This window comes from Pangasianodon hypophthalmus, chromosome 21, assembly GCF_027358585.1.
Source record: "Pangasianodon hypophthalmus isolate fPanHyp1 chromosome 21, fPanHyp1.pri, whole genome shotgun sequence".
Taxonomy (NCBI): Eukaryota; Metazoa; Chordata; class Actinopteri; order Siluriformes; family Pangasiidae; genus Pangasianodon; species Pangasianodon hypophthalmus.
The window spans coordinates 18,705,757-18,730,510 of record NC_069730.1 but is presented as its reverse complement, the minus strand read 5'-3'; the positions used below and the strand labels follow the sequence as shown (position 1 = coordinate 18,730,510).

Sequence of the window (24,754 nt, the reverse complement as noted above, 5' to 3'; positions counted from 1 at the left end):
AACTTCAGGAAAGAAAATGCACATTTCCAAGCTGATGTAATACAAACAATAAGCCTAGCTTATTAAGCTGGATATAAACTAATTTATTCACAGGACACCCAACTTTCATATACTACATTTCGCTCCAGAGTTTTTGTAAATTTACACCTACGGATTCTCAATAATTTGAACCTGAAAGAAAATAATTTAATTAAAACAAAAAAAAAAAAATTAAGACAAATAAGAATAGCTACTGGAAGATTTAGGATCCTCTTTCTCTCATTGTGAGCTTTGCCTTTTATGGAGTTTTGTGGGCAGGGCTAAATGTAAATCAGCTTTGCCATGAACATGCTTGGCAATTTAGTAGTGATTCGCATTTCTTTATACACATGCGCATGAGTTTGATGAAAATCGGCAAAATGGTGGCAAATCTGTTGGAAGTTTACTAGTTCGGTTTGACCCTACGAAAACATTTACACAGTTTTATTAAATGACTGATAAATGAGTCGCATTGACTGTGTAATACACAGATTTGTTTATTTGATGAGCAGCATGAGGTTACCAGCCAAAGTGGCTAACAAATTAACAATTACCTTCCAGTGCCAAATTTTTTCCCACATTTGGTGTGTGAGTGTGTGTTGATTTCAAACCCTGACTGTACCAGTTAATTCAACACTGTGGGGGGTTCAGTGCTGTAGGAGATAATTTCATTCAGCACTGTAACAGCACAGTTTCAATACTCAGGCATGTGTTGTGTGCTTTTCCTTACATTTCCTTACAAAAAAACATCCTTACATGTTCAACTGTTTTGCTGAATTGACTGTTTTTGGATTCAAAATAATGAAACAACAAAAGCCTGTCTAATTTCTGGGCATGTCAGTAAGGGAAAGGCTGCTTGTGTTTGCAGGCCATGCTGATGCATAGCGCTTTATTAGTCTCACCCTAAAAAGTGGACAGCCAGCACTTTCCCACTAAAGCACCTACCCAAAGCTTGGAAGAACAATTCTCCCTGGAAATAAACACTCCATGCTGAGATTTCCAATTCCTTCTAAATCTGAAACAAATTAAAGTTTATCATAAGCAAGTAGCTCTATAGATGATGTCAGCAAGAAGCCAATTACTTGGCACTCGTTATTCATCAATATCCTCATTTACACAACTTAAATCGTTCTCTGACAGCTCAGTGAAGCACGAGAGGCGTTTCCATTCCCCTGCTGCAATGAACCTCGAAGCCTGCAGTCCAGAGCCACTCACTCCCACAGTCCAAACTCTCCCAACACAGATAAAACAAATGCTAATAACTCAGTATGAAGTGCCTTACCTGCTCCTTTCTCCATGTGGCGCCGTGTTTTTGGAGATCACAGAAGGAAAACGTGGCGTGTCCGAGCAGCTGGAGGCAGCAGAAGCGCTATTGATGCATAAACGAGAGAGGCAGAGTTTTTTATTCCACACTACATGGGCGGGGGAGAAGAGGAAGAGAGAAAGGGAGGGAGGGAGAGGGAAACAGAAGGGAGAAAGGGGGGGAGAGAGAGAGAGAGAGAGAGAGAGAGAGATTTATCTGGTGCAGTTGAGGATGAAGTTTCCTCCGGTTTCTGAAAGCTGCTGCTGTGATGCCGCAGCTTTGCTGTTTGTGTGCTAGTGACGTCTGCAAGGTGGAGTTGGAGACTGAACCTTACACCCTAGGGAGTTACACACAGCCTGTGTAAGCAACCTGAACACACTCGCACAGATAGACAGATTAACCCAATCCATGATTGGGTTAAGAGTTAGTTATTGTTTTAAAGGAAAACTCCACCCTGAATGACTCACATATTCACCTTTATGATTAACATATGATCTTCAACAGCATGCAGCATTGAAATTCTGGCTTTAAATATCTTTCATGGACATTGTCAATTTTCAGGTCCTACATTACTCCCAATGCTATTCAACTACCTGCTGATAGGGTGCAGTGGGATTTAGCCGTCGCTTCATCTCTACCTAAAGAGAGCGATGCAGTGGCGCTTTAATGCTTTAATCTGTCCGGCTTTCTCACCTCCTTATCTGTACACTCTGCTCAAACAGATCAGCTTACAAAGCTTCAACTCTCATGCTAATACTGGCATCAACGCCATCATGTTCTTCATCTCGTAAATCGCTAACTAGCCGAGCCGAGGTTCAACTTCGTTTTATAGCTGCATTGCATTCTGAGACTGAGTCCAACGTTTGCACCAACATCTCCACTATTTCTATGCTGGATTTCTAATATGATGTTGAACATCACTGGAAAATGGTGAATGAGAAAAGAAGCGGTTGCTCTTTTTTCATTTCTTTAGGAGGTAACAGTGAAACCCTATTACACAGCTGTAACCGCGCTAGCAATCAAAATATCCGCCTGCGATGTCAGTGTGGCACACAATTGCTCACTTCTCACAGGAATAACAAATACAGCACCAACCAACAAATTATCACCACCACCTCTAAACACATCACAAATATTGCAATCTAAACATATTTAATGTCTTTCAGGGTAAAATATGGTTTCTTGGCTTGGAGGCTCTCGTTTCTCTTCCGATCATGACCTAACTGGTCATACATTCCCTACAGAGATATCATTTCCTGCAACATGCTCATCATGCTGATAATCTCCAAGTCTGTTTGAAGAAGAAACACAATAAAAGGTGTTATCTAGCAGCCTCATCGATCAACGTCAGAAATAGCAAAGGCAGCAGTATGCAGGGACGCTGGAATAACGGCTTGCATTACACCGGCAGTTTAAAAAAAGAACCAAATACCGCTATAAGATGAGCTTTGTGCTGAAATTAAATGTCCAAGGCCATTCTGAATGTAAAGAGACACCGGAGATGATTTTGAAACAACCTTAGTGACTTGTTAAAGTAACAAAACAACAATCATGTTTACAAGGTCTTGACCAATGCTTGTGGTTCTGTGCAGCAAAAAAAAACAAAACATGAACACCACTGAATTCATATCACTGAAATATAATACTTTGTAAATCACACATCTGTATTCATCTGTATTTTGTTTATTATTTATTTTATTATTTAGTCAGTGTTCAGAGATTCACATTTTAAAAGCATCTATATTCAAATACAGGTTTTTCTGCCAAAGATGCTTAACGGTTTTTTTAACATTACCCAGGTACAGGCAAAGATAAATTGAGCCTCAGATTACTGAATTATTGAACCCTAAAAAAAGTATTTGAATATAGATGCATAATTTTTTCTGAAAATTTTTAAATATCTGAATCTCTGAACACTGAAATGAAACTACTTTGATGTCAAGGAGGTTAATTTAGACAAATAACTACAGGTGAGCTTAAGAGCTAATGAGTTTCCTTTTGGTTACTGAGGTTCGGGTTAGGTATAGCAAAAAAAAAAAATAGCTCAATTAATAATTATGTCAATGGGAGGTCCTCACAAGGATAGCAAGACAAATTTGTGTGTGCGTGAGTACATCACTATTATAAACCAAAGGTCAGCAATAATTACATCACAAAAGATGCAGATTCAGCAAATGTAAGGAACACACTGATTGTGTGGTTTAAACAACGCTTTAGTGTCATGAAATCTCTTGAGCATATAAGTGTGTGTGAGAGAGCAAGAGAGAATACAAAGCACTTGCATTATATGCCCCGATAAGCAAGTTTATTACCTTTCCATATTTGCACACCAATGCACACTGAAACCTACGCAAAATCCATGACTCCTCCAAACCAGCACGTTCTAATATTTTGTTCGACAGCAAGCACATGAGTGATGTCAGTAAAACGAGACTATTAATAAATAATAAATTAGGAAGTGAAGTGTTCATCAGAGAATGAAGAATGAGAATTCCAAATGAAGAGGAATCAAAATCAAGGTAACAATAAAGGTATTAAGATGCTTGGTCCCATAATATTATGTCAATGAATTCTAGCTCTAATGTTATTCTTTTTACAGATAAATATTAACAGAAAATATTAAAAGGCAGTGAAAATGCTACATGGCAAATCCTATTGTTGTTATTGTCATTACAATATTATAAGGGCTGCTTGAAATAGGGTTTGAAAAGATTCCTTCATTAGCTATAATTTAAATGTTGCAAGCAGTAGCAGCACATCCATCGGGGCACAAATATGAATCTTCATAAAGTCTTCATTCACTACTCCATACATTTTAGAATTCACTCAAATTCTAATCAGATCTTTTGAGTGACAAACGATTTTAAAAGAATGTCACTATTTGAAGTCGATGTGCCATTAATTAGGTGCGCAATTGTGGTATAGCGTGCTCACTGCTCTATTTGGCTCCAGAGAGTTATTATTGCACCTAGTGCTCAAAAATGCAACAAGCACTAATACTGAGGAAAGAATCATGCTGCAGACAGGACAGTTAATGATAGGCTTGCCAGGGTTGTGCAGAAATACTCTACCTACTGCCAAGATCGTCTTTATTTCCAAAAAGAAAGGAAAAATGTAAGTGCAGACAGTGTATCTATGATGTACAGAACCATTTCTATGGTTATATTGCAAAGATTGGGAGAGTGAAAGAGGGATTTTGGTGAGAATAATGTATTTACATCAGAAATGTGTGTGTAATCATGGTGACATTGTTTCCCATGCAAAGGCTGAAAATAAGAAAAAAAAAACCTGTCACTCTTTTCCAGTGCCTGAATTTTTCAGGCTAGCTTCAGGTCTTTTCTGCATTTTCGAAATGTAGTTGGGAGAGAAAGTTTGCTCTTCCATCGGCAATTCACACACTGTTGACTGGAAATACACATGCTGTATCAAACAAACGTGTAAAACCACTAAAAACAAGCTGCTAGACAGCATGCTGGATGACTTTGTTGTCAACTCTCAACTGCCTATTATGGAGTTACTCTTAAAATTCACTAGATAGTAGCCTATAGAAAATCAGATGTGATAACCTCTTGACTTCAATTTGTTTAAGGCTATATTGTTATTAATGTTGCTCTACCCCTCCAACATTTATGGTCTTGAGCCGCTGCTGGTTGAAAGACAGTGCAGGTTCCAGTCAATTTTGTGCAAAATTAAAAGACATATTTTGTTCACAACATCAAAAACATTCATATACAATCCTTTTTTTCCCGTTCTTACAAGTGATACAATACTGGCGAACTAGAATTTCTCTTGGAGATCTGTCATAGTTCAAATGTCCGCTTCAAGTTGCTTGCTTTTGGATGAATGATAAATTTCTTTATGATATGCATGTTTTGATTGATTACAATGGTTAGTCATAATTGTTGGCAGCAATTTTAAAAAGTGAAATGATTTTTTAAAAAAATGAAATTTCTTACATTTTTGATAGCAGCAATGCTTTGGGATCTTACACAGCAGACAAATATTAAAGTTGTATTCTTTTGACTGGAAAATTAAAAAAAAACATACAGCTTATATAAAAGCCTCTTGCTGTAATTGTACTTTTCATTAATTGCACTTAAAGTTGTATTTTGAGTGTTCTCCATTAGCCAGATATAAAAAAAAAAAAAAAAATTGGCCTTTTTTGACATACTATCATTTCAAAACAAGATTGTTCCTCCATAAAAGAAACACAAAGATTGATCATGATAGAAAGCAAATGAAGGACTAGCTAGGAAACAAAGGAAACTGATTCATTATTCATTAGTCTCTAGACTTCTTCAGTATTCACTATCATAGTTGACGTTTACAGTATTTCCAGATGCTGCAGCAACTGCTTGCCTGAACATGGCAAAAAGAAGTAATTCTCATATACAATGCATTAGGCTGTGCACAGCACTTTTGCATGTCCAAGTACACCTCAGAAAAAAAATAGTAAGAGTTCTCTACTCCCAGAAGGCTTTAAGATGTTGCTTTGACCTCACTTCAGTTTCTCCTAGAGAACATTCTCCACCACCACACCACACCGGACAGAGCATCTCTGTGTAATGGACAGGTTTACTTCAATACCGTGCAACACGCTTCCATTGACTGCATCGAAGAGTTCCCTGGTTCTTAGAAGAACTTATCATCGATGCGGAAGTGTGGTCGTGAGACATCATCCGGGTTGATAAACACTGAGATGGACTTGCCTGGGTTCTCTGTGACCAGCTGCTGGAGTTTTTTGGCTAGCCGGTCATCAGGCTGTTGATGATCAGTAGAGGAAGCATCATTTTGCGGTGAAGGCAGGCCAGAAGAACTTCCACGCCTCTGCATTTCTTGTGTCAAGCGGTTGGCACTCTTAGCTTGCTCGATGGTAGCACGAAGGTGTTCAGCCGGGTCAGAGCGCACGAGTGCAAGCTTGCGGGCGTGAAACATTGCTGTCTCGTCGCACAGGTGCTCCAACATGTTGCACTGTGGGATGAAATAATTGGGGCAGCTCTTGTTGACAAGGCAGTGCTGAAGGTCATCGATGAGACCCAGCAAAAAGTGGGCAGCAAAGTCTTCTTGTGACAAGTAATTTGCTGGCAGGCGGTCACAGGCCCATAGCATTATGCTGCGCAAGTGGTAGGGGCCAACAACCATAGGTTGGGAAAGCATCTTGACAATAATGGCCTTACAGGCTTGGTATGCTTGCATGAGGCCAGGTGAGATACACTTCTTTAGCTGAACCTCACTGCGGGCGAAGGATAGCCGCCATTCGTTTTCCCTTCGACCAGAAACCGAGCAAGCAGGAAGCAGGTAGAAACCACTTATGACCTCCTCCTCTGTGATCTTCCCATCCCAGAAGTGGTTCTCCATCAGCCAGCTTTGAGCAACCGCCGGCCAACCTTTGAATGACACCACTGGTACAATGTCATAGAGCATACGGCTGCTGCCCACGCCAAGGATCATTGAGAGAAGCGTGCTGTGGCGCTCCACCCGTTCCACCCTCGGCATTCCCCGCTGCGGCTTGCGCTGCACCTCGGCCAGCACTAGCGCCACTGCTTCCTGGAACCAGTCAGCCACCAGGGTGGGCGAGAAGAAGTAGTTAGTGGTGCCGTTTATGTGGTCCGCCATCATGCAGCAGTCCCTCCAGCGTGTAATGGTGCCTTCATCAAATAACCGCAGGCTGAGCCAGGAGTGACCCAGTGCTGAGTGGCGCATGTCCAATGTGACGGGCTGGTTGCGGTCATGCAGCTTCAGTGCAGGGACCAGCAACGTGAAGGCCATGTCATAGTCTGAGCCACGGTTATACACTCCCAGTTCATCCAGATCCATGTCCACAACGCCATCACGAACTCCACCTGACAAAAGCAGGTACTCATTAGCAACCGGCAACTTCTGGTCGAGCTTCTGCACCATGCCTGAGAGTGGTTTGTTGGAGAATGGAGAAAGGGAAAAAGAAAGAGAAAGGAAAAGACAGGAATTAATATGTTAACAAGGTTGTAATGAACATGAAAGCCTGCATACTTTTCTATACATCAACCCACCCACGTAGTGGCAAGTCCTACCACCACGCTGCAAAAAGTAAAGCACTCGCTGTCTCTAGCATCTGTTTCCAGAGAATCAATACAAGGACCTGAAAGAGAACACTAGTGCTGGGAAAAGGCAGCCAATCAATATGGAAGGAACCTAGAGGCCATCTACTGTTGTCTGCAGAGAAAAGGGCGTGGATTCTAGCATCCACGGCACAAGTATACAGTAGATTCTTATAAATGAATACACAACTCTAGTGCTATTTGTATGCGAAAATATACTGCAGAGTTTAATTACACATGCCTAAGGGTTTTTGAGCTTGTTCACCCCAAATGGCTTTCAAACTGCCACTCAAGAGGACATAGGGATGGATTCAAATATCAGATGAGACTGTTTGGGACAAAGACCTTGGAGTTCACTAACAGTGATATAGTCTATTAATAGACTTTGTATTCTATTACTTGAGTCCTTTTCCATTTCTGATCTCTGTCCTCCAACTTTATCACCCTACTGCTAGGGAGATAAACAGTGTATTTCAAGTCATCAGTTAACACCGTTCTACCATCAGTGTGCATTCTGCACAATAAGAAAACTAAGTGGGAGGCAATATAATGTTGCATTAATGCCTAGTGGACAATACATGACTTAAAATACACACTACACCATCTTTCACCTGGAGAGATCACCGATGAAGTGCACCTAATCCCAAAATCCCACTAACACAAGAGCTGTCTATCATGTGACTTTTTCAAGATGGAGCCTGAGCAATTGGTGGTTATTTCTGCACTATTTTGTATGGAAACAACAAAAGATTGATTGATCAGCAAAGAGAACTGACGGTATAGCGATTTTTATACTGTGCGTCACCAGGAATCATGTTACTGTTCATAACAACCAATTGGGTATGGCAAATAAGTTCTTATAGAAGCATTATTATGGTACTCACAATAGTTTCCTCTCAGATTCTCATTGGCTGTTGCTAATTGCTGTCCATCCTATTTCTTGCAGAAGTGCTCAGACTACAAGATTGATCTCTGAGAGTTTCAAACATACTTCAAACAGACATTTCTGAGACTGAGAAAATCATGTCGCTGAACCACTCACACTACACAAGCAGTCACCACAGAGGGGGCGCACAGTAATTTGTCATCAAGCTGAGGAGGGTTGACTCAGATCCTGAAAAAAAAAATGTCTGCGACAGGGAAATTGTGTTGTCTGTATTCAGCATAAGAGCTAATCATGGCTCTGACCTAAGAATGGCATTAATGATTGAGCAGATCTGCAAGTGGCTGGAGTAAAACTAGTGAAAGCAGTTATGACTCCCTCTCTGGGACAAAGGTAGCACTGCATTTTCAAGTATCCACAACAGTACAGTACCTTGCCAAGTGCTCTATAATCTTATTGATCCTTACTGCATTTCCATGTGGTGGGTTAGAAGGTTTACTGAGATAATGTCTGGAACATACAGGAAGGAATAAAGCAAAGCATTTCCACTGGGTGTTACAGTGAGACCTTCACACTCTGAAGCTGAGATTTTATAAGATAATAAGCTACTACTGTACAACGTCCTAAAGGGACAGTCTGGCCTTTAGCAGAGCTGTCAGCTATCAAAGAATGTTAAGGTTTACAAAAAAAAAATGCCTTTCAGTCAAAACAGAATTCTTTATCTGTGCCTTTCCACAGGGAAAAATCCCTTGATCATTCACACAACATTCCTCCCCCCGCTGATCCTCTTTCAAAGTCTATCTCGCCAAAGTGTTTTAAAACACCCAGTGTCACTTTTGTTCTTCGTGTCTTTGATTTAAATGCTCCGCCAGCCAATCAGAGCGCCAGCTGTCTGAATTGAGCCGTGGTGAATGGTTGAGATTGAGAGTGTGGGAACAGTGTCCATCTGTGTGTGTGTGTGTGTGTGTGTGTGTGTGTGTATGAGAGAATGGGAAAGAGGGAGCTGTAGATCACTCGCGCATCAGAGGACATGAGGTTCCCACAGATGGCTCCATGCTGTCACATTCCCTCCTGCCTGGGCTGGAGACCAAAAAACACAGTAACATAGGCCTATTGAGTTGCCACTGAAATAGCCACAGAGCAGTGAAGGTGTCAGTAGTCAATCATACGTGTCTGGAATGTCTAGAATCACCGCTCATGCTGGAATACAGCTTTACGGAAATGATACGCTCCATGAGACTTGAAGATATTTTCTTGATAAACGATATGTAGCAGGTTATTTATTTTTGCTGAGGTAATATTATAGAAGAAGATCTATGAGCTCAGTGATTCTTTTATTTATAAAAACTGGCAATGCACAAATCCAAACATATCACAGAAGTTACTGGCCTGACACGGTGGACTGGTAGATTTTTCAATGCGCTCCACCGACACATTTTGTGCAGTGAATGTGTAAGATTAATAGGACTAATATGACACAGTTATGCACATGAACATAAAATGCAAATTATCTCATAGTACAGTACGGTGAAATTCTCGATTCAGAAGGTGCACATTAATTTTCAGTAGTTTTTGGCTGTAACACAAATGATAGGTTTATGTTATTGCACTTGTTCTAATATGTTATAATTACTATAGTAACAGCTTAATCACAGGGGCTTGCATGGTGGACACTCCATAAACTCTAAGGCTAATAACAAACAGATTTTTTTTATGTTGCTATTTAACAAAGAAAAACATATAAGCATTGATATGGTGAAGTTTTCTTTTAGGAGATGTTTATGTAACATGTACGGAAGGAGTCTCCAGTGTCAGCGCTTTGTAACAGTCAGTAAGTTTTCAGGACAGAGGAGTTTACACTTTGCGGTTTCACAGTAACATGACAAGTTGTGGGGGGTTTTTTGTACTCATTAACTTCAAGAGAGAAAAAAGGAGAGGCTGGTGAGTTAGCGACTTTTCAGGAACCAGCTTGTCTCACAGAAGTTCTGTAACACTACACGTAACTATAAACAGTTAAAAAGCACAATGTGTCGATTATTTTCATACAACAGCACACTCCTTACATAAAGCATATTCATGCATGTGATACAGAAGCTTGCTTGGATTGCTTTGTCTCTTTATTTTTTTGGATTATTCATATTTTACTTGAGTTTTATTTAAAATGAAGACTTGTACTCTTAATTGAATTTAGTTAGAAATCTTTTTCTTTTTCTCTCTCATCCACTCAAAAAAGGCATGCTATACATCAACAGAATGAGCTCCTGTGCATTTTATTTGCATTTTATTTTCATCATACTTTCAAATCAAAGTCAGGAATTCGTCATCTGTTGTGACCTCCTTAATTTCATTTCGAACAGTATCGTTTAACTTTTTAAGGCTCAAGTACATTTAAAAGTAGCACCTTTTTGACTTGACGTTTAACTGAGTAAGATTTCGATATATTTTCTATATTCTCACTTAAGTATAATTTATCACTCAGTAAATGTACGGACATCAGTATCGAATCAGTATCAGGATGATACTCAGAACCTTAATACTGGTGAAGTAATCTATTGAGATATTGTTAACAAATTGTACGTGGTCAGATCTCCCACACCATGTCTATTGAGAGTCCTAAAACAGTCCTCAAATGATACTTTCTGCAACAGGTAGGCTGTGAACAAAATCACTGATTCCACCTACAACGTATATATGTTCCTCTACTACATATTTCTGCATTTCTTTTATGGCTAAACACCATTTCTGTTGGTAACCAACCCCGTAACACTGCATTAAAATTCACCTTCGTCCCTTTCAAGAGTAATAAACCATCCTGTCCAATCAATCTTCAACAGCTGTCAAGGGTCATGTGCCAAACCACATGCTATTCTATGAAATATTATGTGCTATAGATGCAATACTATTTTGACATACTATTTAGCGTTGCAGTATGTGATCTGAGGCACAGCCTTAGTCATGCTGCTCTTGGAGAGACAGTAAATCACAGCCGCACGTCTCACACCAACCCAGAGGTCCTGCTGTCACTGGGTTTTAACCAATAACCAAATAAATAGGTTTTTACTAAGAAATCTGTTTTCATAATCTCTTCACATTCTTATAGGTGAAAGAACGTTGCCTGAATGTTCCAAGAATATCAATAATACACTGTCAAAGCTTTTGACTTTTTCGACAGAAGGTAAGGGAGAGGATTCATCATGTGGAAATAATCATTTTAATCCCCTGCAACATCAGATTATGAGAAAGTCTAATGATAGATTTGGCATCCGGGAAAGGGGTCAGATTCACTCAAAAATGCTCAAGAAAATAGATTCAAGAGCACAAATGAGACTATAGACAGAAGAGCAGAATGATATTGCATACAGTGATGCAACACTCTGGGGTGTATGCAAATATGCGAATTGAAATATTAATAAAATATTCAAATTTGAACGCGCGTATGCAAATGATGTTGATTCACACACCAGAAAGTCTCGCCTGCTAAGGAGCATCAGATAGTGATCTGTGCAAATATATATATATGTATGTGTGTGTGTATGTGTGTATGTATGTATGTGTGTGTGTGTGTATGTGTGTATGTATGTATGTATGTATAAACGCTAAATCCTTCCTCACCGAGCATGGAGAAGATGAAGTCCTTGGCCGTGTGGATCTCCAGCGCGCGCTGGTCGTCGTACTCGCGCTGATCGTGTTTGCTGAATTCCTGAATGAGTCGGTTCAGTTCGTCCATCCTGCTTCCGGACCTGAAATCGAGCTCCGGTGCGCACGCGAGGCGGTTGTTGATGGTGTTGTTGGCCGCAGCGGTCGGGCTGCTGCTGCTGCTCGCTGATCCGCTCCGGCTGCTCAGCACAGGCGCCGCCATCTTCACCATAGAAACAGCAGGCCGCCGCTCCGGTGCCTCCTCTTCATTCACCGCGCGCGATCCGCGCCCTGCCCGAGCCGGAGCACACTGCGCATGCGCAACAGCCAGCCCGCTGACATCACAGGAATAGCATTTGATTACAGCAACAGTAGCAGTAATTTTTACATAACCTGTGTTAACATTTAACATTTTTTTAACACTGATAAACAAAATTAGAAAAACTCATCCCCAAATCCTCAAACTTTTCTTTTGGAAGTTGATTTTCTCATTTCCTCATGGTGTGTAATAACAATCATCTTAGCCCTTGTTTACGCTGTTACTATAGAAACTATAATGCATTAGTACAAGCATATTAATCTAAAATTGTGATCTGAAGCTGCACTATTGTCAGAGGTGCTGTTATAGGAAATGAATCAACACCTTCTGACCAATCAGAATCGAGAATTCAACAGCACTGGGGTGAATGAATGAATATAAACAATTAAACTCCTGGAAATTTGATTAGATTTGTTTTGTTATAAGCTCATGTTATATATATTTAAATAAATTTTGAATATTTTAGTTGTTATAAGATCATGACTCATTCTGTAGATAGTTGCACTGGCTTGTCGCTTTAAACCTCTTGTTTAATAATTTACTGAAAGATGTGTGAATGGGAGAGAAACTTTCAGAATCAAGGTTGTGGTAAGAAATTGCCAGTGGTAGGAGTGAGAAACACATTAATAAAACTGTGTTTGCTGTTCTCGAGCCTCTGAAAGCACTCGTTGCCTTGGATACAGCAGGTCATCTTTTAGGATGGAGGGTATTTGACCATGCAGCTCGTCTTGGAGGAGTCGCATTCAGAATGTGAGCATCTCATTACTCCTCATACTGCACATATTGCATTACCTGACTCTAAGCCCAGCCTCCACCCCCGAGAGGAAACACATTGATTTTTCCACTCTGTAGTTACCTCATAATGTCAGCCAGTTCCTTACTCAATTAGATTATCATTGCTCTGTCTCGTCTAATGGCTTAATACATACCTTTTTTTCTTCTCTCTGTCTCTCTCTCCTTCTTCTTCCGGATTTGTCCCTCTCAGGTGGTATATTGCTTACAGACTTGACCTGATCTGGAGGGTGTTGGTGAAGACATCACTGACGTTTTGGCATGAGTTGAGCAAGGGTACATCATGTAGAGCGCCCCCCTGGTGGAGGTGCGAGTGTGTAACTTCTTCTACACTGTCTCAGATTCAGCACGTTTCTATTTTCCGAGACTGGTGCCTCTTCTAAGTGGACGATACTTTTATTAGTGAAAATAACCATAAATGTTGGCCACACATTTATGGTTAGCCATTTCACATTTATGATTTTTGACCCCTTGCTACAGCAATATAGGAGACACTTGAAAACTACACTGCTTTTTCAAATAAAACAACAATCGGTACAAATGACAATAAAATTCACCTTTGTGAAATGCCAAGTCACTTAAGGGGAAAGGACACAAGATGTGTATTTGCTTCTTTACTCCCCATCCAAATTTATCTAGGCAAATTTTGACCTGTGAATTTATGAGCTATGGTTGTGTGTCAGTCAGACACAAGAAGGCAAGACTGTTGTCTCTTTGAACAACAAATTAGCTAGCTAGTTTGTTGTGGTGGGGAAAATGCCATGTTTGTGTTAAATCATTGGCTTGTAGTGGGTTGTTGATTCATTCCTGAGACACATTGTTATTGTTAGTATTAGTATGATACGTTAAAGCTCAGCTAGCCAGTTTTCCCAGATGTCCACTGCATAACTGATATCTCATGGCTTTTCACTCATATTTTTAGTTTCAATTTTGTGTTGACGCCTGTTGTCTTTGGTTGTAGTGCTGTATGTGGATGTGTTTCTCAGTGTGACATGATTAAACTTGCTAAAAAAAACAAAAATCTTAGGGTTTTTGTATATTTTATATATAAAGCACATAAACACTTCATAAAAAGCAATCTAAGAAATTCAGTACCAGTACAAAACACAAACACACCCCCAGAAAAATGATAAGTTGGTCAGAAGACTTGGTGTTTCAGTAATGAAATGTAGCTTCAGTTTATACAACAGTTTATACAACAGAAATAAGACATATATATAAAATTTTATTTGGTCCAGAAAATCAAGTTAAGCAAGTTAAATTGTCTATGAATTTTCCCCTCATAAATATTAACATAACTTTTGAACTGATGCCAAATGTCCCTAAATCCCAAATGTGGTCAATCAGTCAAGATGTGATTGGTGTCTTTAGTTTGCTTCTTTAGTTTTGCACTGGAGGTACTGTATAATGTAATCTCTCCGTCTCATCCAAAATCTTTTTCTCCCAATTCCTTCCCACCAGTCAGCTCCCCCCATCGCAAGGCAGCTACCAACTAGGGAGGGTGTGGGTTAGCACATGGTTCTTCCAAGCTGTGAAGCCAGCCACCTGCATCTTTTTGCTACATCACAGAGCAGCATAACACAAGGAAAGCGCTATCAACCCTCTTCTGCATACAAGAGCTCACAGACAGCCACGACTGGCTAGTGTTGCTGTGATTGACAGTGGAGAGAGAATATGTTCCTCCCACTCAGAGAGCACAGGCAATTTTTGCTTCCTTGGCTCCAGGCCATGATTGGCTGTGGCATCGTCAGGATTCAAACTCACGATCTTTGAGGACTCACGGGAGCCTTCAAAATCTTTTCTGTAAATCTCTGCCTCAAACCACGTTCAGTTCCTCAGTGATGTCACCAGATGATGCATAGCAATAAATACAAATTATATCACAGAATGTTGTTTTTGTGAATCAGTTAAATGAAATGAATCAGTAAACAGATCCTTCATGCTATTTAAATCATGGCTTATTACTTCATAAATGTTTAACCATCGACTCCTTCGTTGTTTTCACATTGAACAGGTTCATGGTGTCACTCATCTCATGGACTCATCTCATCTCTTCATCACACGTTGCCTTCGTCTCCGACTTTCTGTCCTGTTCTTCTGATGGGTCTAGCAGTAACACGGAGTGTGTTGGCTCCAGCAGGACCTTGGAGGAAAATATCGGGGTGCTTTTTGGCCAGCCAAGCTAAGGAGAGCAAGAACAACATATAATTGTTCAGATATGAAAAATGTCCTTGAAGAATCTAACCCATCATAACAAGACTGCACAGAGGTTCAACATAATTTCTTTCAGGTCTTCCAGAAAAACTAGGTGCTTTTCTTTATTTCCTCTGAAAATGGCAGGGAGGAAGGGAGCAAGATTGTTAGCACAGGGTGAAATTTTTGATCACAATATAGGCAAGAAGTTTAGCATCCCCCCTAAAATTTTCTCCATCACATTCTGAATGAACTCAAGACATAGATATTGGCGTCTGATTTTAAAAATATTAGTAGAAAAAAATCTACTGTATGTACAGATAAATCACAGTAGGCATACACACCTGTGGCAGAAAAGGAATTTATAATGGAAACAGTGGCCTAAAAAACAAAAACGGATATACTCACCAGCGCCTTAGGCAGTGGCTCATTATTACGCATGGACCTCCGGAGCCAGAGGCTACAGCGCGGGGTTGTCAACCCCAGAATCAAAGCCACGACGAGGGTTAATGCCACAGCGACGCCCACAGTGAGCGGTATGACCAGCGAGGGCTCTAGGGGAAAAAAAGCAAAGTGTTCAGTTCAATCACACCAGGACAGGATCATATTCGTGATAATCACAATACATCCCAAGTCTTTCTTGTTTCTTTAGTCTTTCACAGTTTGACAAAATGCATTCCTCAAACACAATTTTCTATAACAGCACAGTCCTGTAACATAAATATAGGTTGATATTAATGTGTTTGTTCCTCTTACTTTATTAACTATCATACCACATTGCTGTTGAATTCTTGATTTTGACTGGTCAGAAGGTGTTGAAGCATGAACAGCAGCTCTGACAACTGTAATTTATTAATGAAGAATAAAATCAAACTCACCCATGACAGGGACGCAGTGTGTGTCTGTGCTGCTGGTCTTTTTGGTGATGTCCAGGATAGCCTCTGCTTTCAGACAGTATGTTCCTCCACCCAGCCAGGCATCATAATAAAATGTTTGACCATTGTGACCAATTTTTGTTATCTCCTTACTAACAGGCTGAAAATAAATGGATGAGCAGCAGTATGTTAATATAACCAAAATCTGTAAAAGGAAGTTAGTTTTTATTTGTATTATTCAGACAGTAAGATGTAGGTGAAGTGAAGAAGTTTGCTTCTTACATTCTGCTCATTCCCTTTCTTCCAAATTTTAAGGTTTATGTTGATATGGTTTTGGATCTCGCCGAAGTAAACTTCAATTTGGCCTACCCTTGGATTCACGCTCATGTTCGGAGCAAGCAGCACAGCTGAGCAACGGGAGAAACAGGAGGTCAAAAGGTCAAACAGAGCACTCTTCTTTTTCAGAAAACTAATAATAGAGTGGCACTGATGAGTGGGAAAACATCTTGCAGCTTTGATTATGACTGTTTGATTAAGGAATAATAAAATGACAGGCAAGCTGTTATAGGGATGGTGGGATGAAGCGGAGTCACTCTTACCACCCTGAAGTTGATCATTTTTCTATAATGGCACTTCCTGAAGTGTCGATTTAACAATATGCCATACTTTTTATCCACTTACAGTTACATTTAATGTTGTGGAATGTCCACAAAACAAGTTTTCACTAACATTAGCAGCTATAAACAGGCATTCCCTCACCAGCCTTGTTGCTGATAAACTGTGTGGTGTAAATTCCTCCCATGGTGGAAAACTTACTGCCTGTTACAAAGCACTGACACTGGAGCCTCCTTTCAAAAATGTTAAATAAATTTCTCCTTACAGGAAACTTCTTAACATGTTCTTTTAATATCTTCACGTGGAGCATCTGCTGTACGAGTCCCTGTGAATGTGTTGTTACTATAGCAACAATAACGTATTAGAATGAAAGCATTAATATAAGCCTGGGATTTGCCTACTGTCAGAGCTGCTGTTATTGAAACTTAATCCACACCTTCTGACCATCACTTTGCGTTTTATCTAAGGTAGCATAATGTCTCACTGTCTCTGCGATTGAAGGTCTTCGGGAGCTGAGCCCACAGTGTTGATTTGTCACACCGCGCTAGCACACTGATGTTGTAATCAGAGTCCGAGCTCAGGGCGAGGGTCATGTCACACTCGGTATGGACGATCTTGTCGCAGGAGTATTCGTCCAGCCAGCTGTCATTCTTCATGTATTCAAACTCACTGCACAAGAAAACAATCGTGAAGTCACGCGTATGAGGAACAGCTCATGTCTTCAGTGGTAATAAGGCGTGTTTAATTACACCCATGCAGCAAGCAAAATATGTCAACTTTCTAGAAATACAATGGAATTAATTAAGAAGTGCAACTGATGAGTGACACTCATGCATCACACTTGTCACTCAATGGTATTTCAATCATTTATAATAAGATAAGAGATGAAGCATTGCTTCTGAACAATTTTTTACACTCTGCTGCAGAACGTAAAAATGTATGCGTTGTAAATACATATATTATATACATTCTTGTTATATATTCTTGTAAATAAATGCTTTCGATGCTTTTTGATCTTGTATTCAGGTTGTGAGTGAAGTCTCTCTTTAAATAAAGTTGACGTTAATGATGTGCTATGTGACTGCAAGCATTTGTCGGATAAGAACTGAGCATGTATAATGTGCCCTGTGTGTTTTGCCCCCCAGCCAAATTCCTCACAAATTGCTCAATTGGGTTTAGCAACAGTGGCATAAGAATTCGTAAAAACAAAACGGAAAATAACACAAACTAATCGATTGAAGACTTTCTTATATTGCTGCTAAACCCTGTTAAAGAGAATATTTAAAGAGAATATTAATTATGCAAGTGATTGAAAAATCACATTGCTTTTGTGATTTGTATAGCTTGGCCTATTCATAATTATGTTTCATATTTTTTAAATTAATCAATTCATTTTATTTCTTATTATTTGTAGTACTTTCCAAAGGTAGTGGTTTTATTAATGAGCCTGTGAGACTGTGACATTTTTATCAAATATTGTCCTGGAGCTATGATTTAAATTTCATTAATAATAATTTCATTAATATGCTTTACCATGATTTTTTTCTTGTTTAATTTATTGATCTTTTCTATGTAAAGCACTCTGGGATTTTAGACTCCAATTGAAAAAATGCTAAATAAATAAAGATTAAAAAGAAGTTAAAGTAGCATTTACTTAAAAAAAAAAAAAAAATTAAGTTTATTTCCAAATATAAACAGCGAAGGGTTTTCCAAGGCCACCACGGGGGTACACTGATTTTCCAAACTTTGGAAATATGTAGACAATTAACACAAGTTGATTTTGGATGCTCTCTAAATCTCTGAAGTAGGACAAGCTTTCTCTTCCTTGATCCACATGAAGAATACTTCCATACTGGGACATTTAAGAATGGAAAAAACAGAGAAACTAGTAATTTTGTACCCACTGTAGTAGTTATGTCAAAGGGAATGTACTAGAATTGACGAACCTTTGCAGTACATACCTCAAAGAACAAAATGTACCTCTATAGTCATTTTCTGTTCATTTGTTCCTCTTAGAAAGTCTGCTTACATTACATTTTAACATGTAATACTCTAATGTGGGACTTAATGATGTTTTCACTGAAACTGGTGTCTCAAATTGCTCCTGATTATCATGTCCTAATTTATTTTCATGTCGTTTTACCCTAGATCTGATAAGCGCACTTCTGCTCTACAGGGTGGAGAGATCTGGTAAGTTAAGCTTTAAAGTTAATATCATTAGTGTCATTAAACTCCACCCTTGGACAGCAGCACTACCAGTTTCTGTTTGATATAATTGACATGTTTTTCATGCTAATGGAGAGATGTTTTGTGCATTTATGACTGCAAACTTGGTTTAAACAGCCAAGTGTATTAGTGTGTACAATTCCCTTGAAATTTCCTCAGGTTATCTGAAAATAACTGCAATAATATTGCACAATTTTAAGAAGTAATGCATTATATATGGTTTAATTGCTGTTAGCACTCTGCAGCCAGTTAGCCAGTGTACACAAATACTTTGTTGCTTTACTTAAGAATGTTTTAATAATATTTTACAAAATATATTTTAATTTATAAGTATTTATAATACTACTGTATTTGAGTATTCATGCCTCTGTCAACTTTCATTTTTTACTTTACAGCATTTTACTACATTTACCAAACCAGATTGGCTCCAATACATTTAATACTTAATTTATTGATTAATTGTTATTAGATTAATAAATAACTTCATTATTAAATAATAATAATAATAATAATAATAATGTATAAAGCTAAAAATACATTTTTAAATGAATAATAAAATGAGGAATAAAACACTTTGTGTCGTGCTGCTACAAGAATATAATCAACAACAGTGTGGTGTGATGAAGCAGAGTTACTGTTACCACATCGAAGTTCATTATTATCCTATAACAGCACATTCCATAGTGTTTTATTCCTCCTATACCACAGCAATATGCTACGAATTATACTTTTTTATGTATTAAGTAAAGACTTTCTAAAGTATGATGTAATGACATCATACTTTCTATCCATTTTTGGTTAAATTTATAATGCTGTGGAACAAATTAGTTCCTGTTGTCACTTATGTTACAGCAGCTATAAATTATAAACAGCTTTACTTCTGACTATTACAAAGCACTGACACTGACACTGGAGACTCCTTCCATAAATGTTAAATAAACATCTCCTTACAGAAAACTTCACCATATCAGTGGTTACTATAGAAACGATGATGTATTAGAACAGACGCATTAATATAAACCTGTAATGTGCAGCTGCACTACTGTCAGAGCTGCTGTTATAGAAAATTAATCAACGCCTTCTCTTCTGACCAATCAGAATCTAGAATTCAACATTGCTCTGGTATAAAATGTGATAATAAATTAAATAAATAATAAATAATAATAATAATAAATAATAAGAAGTACATAACAATAAACATTTACAGTAAAACCTTTTGTACTTTTTCGTACTGGATCAGATCAGGTGTGCTGGAAAACCTGAAACTTTTGCAAGACAGGACTGAAAATCCTTGCTGGCCTTCTTAATATTTGTTTTGCTTAATTAATGAATTTACTAATGTTTACTAATGTATTGGAAAGATTTAGAAGCAATCTATAATTAATAAACTACAAATTATTATTGAAAATAGTTTATTTCTGAACCTTAAAGTGTCAAATATAAACATTTTGTCCATGTAAAGTATTTACTTTGGTAAGTTAAGTAACTACCTTTCCTTTTACTCGAGTATGACATTTGCTTTGTTTGTACAAAACTGTTGAAGGTGTAATATAACATACTATAAATCCTTAATGTTATTTGCCTATAGCCTAATTGACATCTTTTTAACCTAAGCTAGCATAGCAAATGTTATCTATCTGTAAGTACCATGAGCTGATCCCCTGATTCAGAATGCTCCTACAGAGTCTGGTGTGAACTCTGCCAACCAGGAAGTAAATAATAGCTGTGTGTTTTCTCACCCCTGATACTTTACAGTGTAGTTAACGGAGCAGCAGACTTCCCGCAGAGAGCTCCACTTCAGGATGTGCCTCATGTTCTCCGACTGTATCGAGATGTTCAGTGATGTGGGCAGCAGAGCAGCATCTGAAGACGGCAGGTTTTGAGATCGTTAGCTTCTTAACTTAATATATATTTTCCATATACGTACCACTTTCTCAATTTTTGTGTTACCATTGTGTAATACAACAGCTAGTACAGCAGGACAAACACACACATAAAATACTTTCCCATGACATTCGGGCATCACAATGTTGTGTTGATGTTATGTGTTCTGGCATTTAATGTCTCTGACCTCTTCCTGATGTATAACTGACACTTCCCTTAATTCCCTTAAATCTGAGTTTTTTTTGTTTTGGTTTTTTTTTTTGGAGCAAGTAGATGAACGAATAATGTTCAATACTGTGTTTTGATAATGTATTTTATGTGTATTTAATTTAAAAAATATGCATTGATAAAATAGTCCAATAATGACAATTTCTTTATACTCAATACTGGAATCACTTTATTTATTACAATTATTTTATAAATGTTAAGAACAATAGTTTTGATGAATATTGTTTTTTTTTTTTCCCCCAATCTGGTCGTTTGCTGATTTATATGCATCTCTTGGACTCTTGGCCATCAATGGTTGTAGCATCACTGGGATTCAAACTTATGGACCTCCATTTTTTTATTTTTTAATCAACAGAATACGAGGTTTTCTTTCACACTGTACATTACAGAACAGTATTATATCTCAGGATCAAAATAAGATCACTTCCTCCTCACATTAATCAAATGTTAATCTTCTAAATGCTAAATAAGAATTAACATCATGTCTACATCGACACCTGCCTTCATTTAGACTACAAATTGCAAAAAATATCATATAAAATATCATCAAAATATCCCATAATTCTGGGACTCCAGTGGCTCCATTTTCACAATCCTGAGTGTTCCTCATAAGTGAGAGAAATTCTAGCATGTTCTAGCATATCGACACTCATGTGTCATTCACACAGTTACCATCACTCCCACTTTCATCGAAAGTCATGAAATTGAGCAAAATGAAGGCGTGACATGAGTGAGGCAGCAACTGTAATGGTAAATTTGCCTGTATCGCAAAACAAGACAACCATCCTTGTAACCGTAGACCGGTTCTCCAAGTCCTTACACCTAATTACCCTTCCTGCCTTGCTTACAGCTTTTGAAACTGATGAACTCCTATTCCAGCAGATTTTCATATAATTTGCCATTTCTAAAGACAGAGGGCCCTGGTTCCTGTCACAGTTTAGTAAGTCTTACCCCAGGTTATTACCCACATGACAATGGCCAAGTAGAATGTGCCAAACAAGATGTTGGTTGATTCCTGAGAACTTTCTGTGACTGCTTGTAGGACTGCTGTTGTTTTCTGCCTCAAGCTAAGTTTGCACAAAACTTTCTCCATGACCTGGCACCCAACTCACTCCCTTTCAGTGTGTGGCACCAATCCCCCTGGAATGCTACCCCTAGGGTCAGTGTTAGGGTTTAAGGTTAGAGTTAACCTTATGGCAGATGAGATCAATGAGGTGACATGTAGACTTCAGCCAGCTTTGTTTGGCACCTACTTTCCTTTTATCACTTCTGAAACCTCTAGTGCCTCTGGATGGGAGATGCCCAGCCAATGCTTCAACACCACTGGACCTTCAAGTACAACTCACTTACACAGTCAGAGCCAAACTCGATTCCAGATGTTGTAGAAGCAGGGACAAGTACCTTCTGAAACCTCTAATCCTCTGGATGAGGGATCACCAGCCAATTCTTTACCACCAACTCTCATTCTTCAAGGACAGCCAGCTTAGACATACTCTGATTCCAAACAATGTGGATGCAGGGTCAAGTACTTAATCGATAGGGAAGGGTATGACCCTGAAGATTGCTGCTAGGTTCCAGCACAAAATGTCCTAAACCACATTCTGATAAGGAAATTCCATACCCGTCGCCCTGAAGGTCCAGTATCTTACCCCAGTGGGAGACTTCAGCAATCATCTCAGGATCTAGATCCGCTTCCAAAGTGACCTCTTTTGATTATCACCCAGTCCGTTTGGTTTTGCTGAATTATCTAAACCCTGCATTTGCATCCAAGCCTGAGCATTTCTGACAATAAAATTAGACAATCATTCGATATATTTCCCCATGCACTTAAACAAACTCTTAAACCATATGAATGATGCAGAGTTTGGATTCATGTGCTTCAGAGGAAGCATGTGTTTTCCCCACCCTCCCCGAATAATAGCCGTTAACTTGTGTGACGGGGGGCAAGTTAGCTAGTGGGTGGGAATCGGTAAGGCCACCAAAGTCTATAAAAAAAACAATATCTAATCTTCTCCAGATTGCTGATTTTAGCTCAGTCAGCTAAGTCATCTGTCATGGCCGAACATAGTAATTGCAATTAAAATATGACTAATTATGAAGCCCTACATGGGACACCACACACTACAAGTTTGTTTATAGTTTCTGTATGAATCACTGGTATAATCACATGTGACAGTGTAGGTAGATATGAATCAGTTAATTAGGTTATTATCTATTCAGATTGCCTGTGACAAAGAAGTGGTTTCAATCTGAGTCACTTCAGTAAAGTGAAAATTGTTAAGGATGTAAAAGGAGATCTTTTTAACAGCCTCTTTTGTCTTTTTATTGATTTCTTTATATCTGGTGTAATTTATTTATTTGGCAGATGGTTTGACTGTAGGATAGTTGAAGTTAAGCATCTTGCTCAGACAAGCAGTGCTGAGATTTATACTTATTGTATGCAGTTTAGTGAAAAAGAGGTTTGCAAACCCATAGGACAAAATTTATTATTTTACAATTAACAATTTACCTCATGGGATTAATAAGGTATATCTATCTATCTATCTATCTATCTATTATACCCACAGAACATTCAGCATATTACATTTCATAGAAGTTTCTTCATTTACAGAAGCAATGTGATGGTAAGATAATTTCTGAATGTGATATATGTGATGTAATAGCTTGAATGGTTGACTTTATGACCGCTTCCAACCTCTTTTTTATATTCTCTAAGCAGCTGTGGATTCATCTTGGCTGTAATATCGAGTCCCTGATTCTTCCTAATATTTCTGTTTTAACTCTTTCAGTCAGTTCTGGAGAGCAAGAGGATCACAGAGAACCATGAAGTCTTTGTTAAGGGTAGGATTTGCATGTACAATATCCAATTATCCAAGATTTATTATTCAGTGGAATTCAATGGAAAGGTGATCCGCTGTTGCGAACCCTAATGCAAGCAGCCAAAACAACAACAACATATCTTAGATAAATTATGAAATAGAGATATCATTTTCACCCAGAAAACATGGGGGTTGTAAACATTTGCCCTTAATTATATGTCTTTTTTTCTATCAACTCAGTTCATTCTTTTTTACTTTACATAGGTCTTTTTCACTGCAATTAGTAGTTTAGCGAAAAATTTTCCCCTAGCTGATCAGCCGAGACGTTTGGTGTCTGAATTGTTCTTTGCTAAGTGCTAAGTCCCAAGGCTCCTTAGTTTACCTACAGCATTTGGACTTTTAATTATTTCTGAACTTACGGCTGAGAGTGGCAATGATGAATGCAGAGGTCACAGTCTTGAGCAAACTCCTCGTCTGGAACATAACCTCCAAACCCTCTCAGTGGCCCCAGAGACCTCCCGCTAAGTTCACCCTTAGACCACTAAAAGTTCCACCATAAATCCAGAACATCCAGCAGAATGTGTGTGTTGTCTCTCTAAAGGAGATTTGTGACAGAAGCACTTTGTGTCTCTGTGTGTGTGAGGTGAAGAAAAAGCTTGAGGTGTGTGTTGGTGGAATTTAAAGGTGAAGTCATTAGGCTGTTGACCTGCAAGACCTGTTTATAAGCCCCGCCCACTGTTTAATAATGAGATTTTTGCCTGAAGCAGTCTGAGTGGCACTGAGTAAAAACATGAACCTGTCAGTGCTGGAGGTTGTGAATTACTCAGTCTCAGTAAAGGAGATGAGGCCTCTGTGCCATCAGTGCTAGTGAACGAGGCGTGGCACG

At 38.7% G+C, this 24,754-nt stretch overlaps 3 protein-coding genes across 3 annotated transcripts in view; all 3 read right to left on the bottom strand.

The window, feature by feature from the left end:
* Positions 1-4,244, bottom strand: part of fgf12a (fibroblast growth factor 12a) — a 55,365-nt gene extending 51,121 nt beyond the window's left edge. Inside the window, exon 1 of the mRNA XM_026946308.3 lies at positions 1,301-4,244. Coding sequence (XP_026802109.1) covers positions 1,301-1,316 — 16 coding nt within the window. The 5' untranslated portion in view covers positions 1,317-4,244. The remainder of the gene's footprint in view (positions 1-1,300) is intronic.
* Positions 4,245-4,384: 140 nt separating this feature from the next.
* mb21d2 (Mab-21 domain containing 2) lies at positions 4,385-12,242 on the bottom strand. Its single transcript, XM_026946269.3, has 2 exons — positions 11,894-12,242; positions 4,385-7,224 (listed from the first exon to the last, which is right to left on the bottom strand). Exons 1-2 carry the CDS (start codon positions 12,147-12,149, stop codon positions 5,954-5,956), a joined length of 1,527 nt encoding a protein of 508 aa, XP_026802070.2. The 5' UTR covers positions 12,150-12,242; the 3' UTR covers positions 4,385-5,953.
* A 1,991-nt stretch (positions 12,243-14,233) lies between these two features.
* crfb16 (cytokine receptor family member B16) lies at positions 14,234-24,542 on the bottom strand. The gene is made up of 7 exons (XM_026946299.3): positions 24,288-24,542; positions 20,677-20,800; positions 17,196-17,380; positions 16,379-16,503; positions 16,100-16,256; positions 15,630-15,775; positions 14,234-15,210 (listed from the first exon to the last, which is right to left on the bottom strand). The coding sequence occupies exons 1-7, from the start codon at positions 24,349-24,351 to the stop codon at positions 15,070-15,072; spliced, it is 942 nt and encodes a 313-aa protein (XP_026802100.2). The 5' UTR covers positions 24,352-24,542; the 3' UTR covers positions 14,234-15,069.
* Positions 24,543-24,754: the final 212 nt, after the last annotated feature.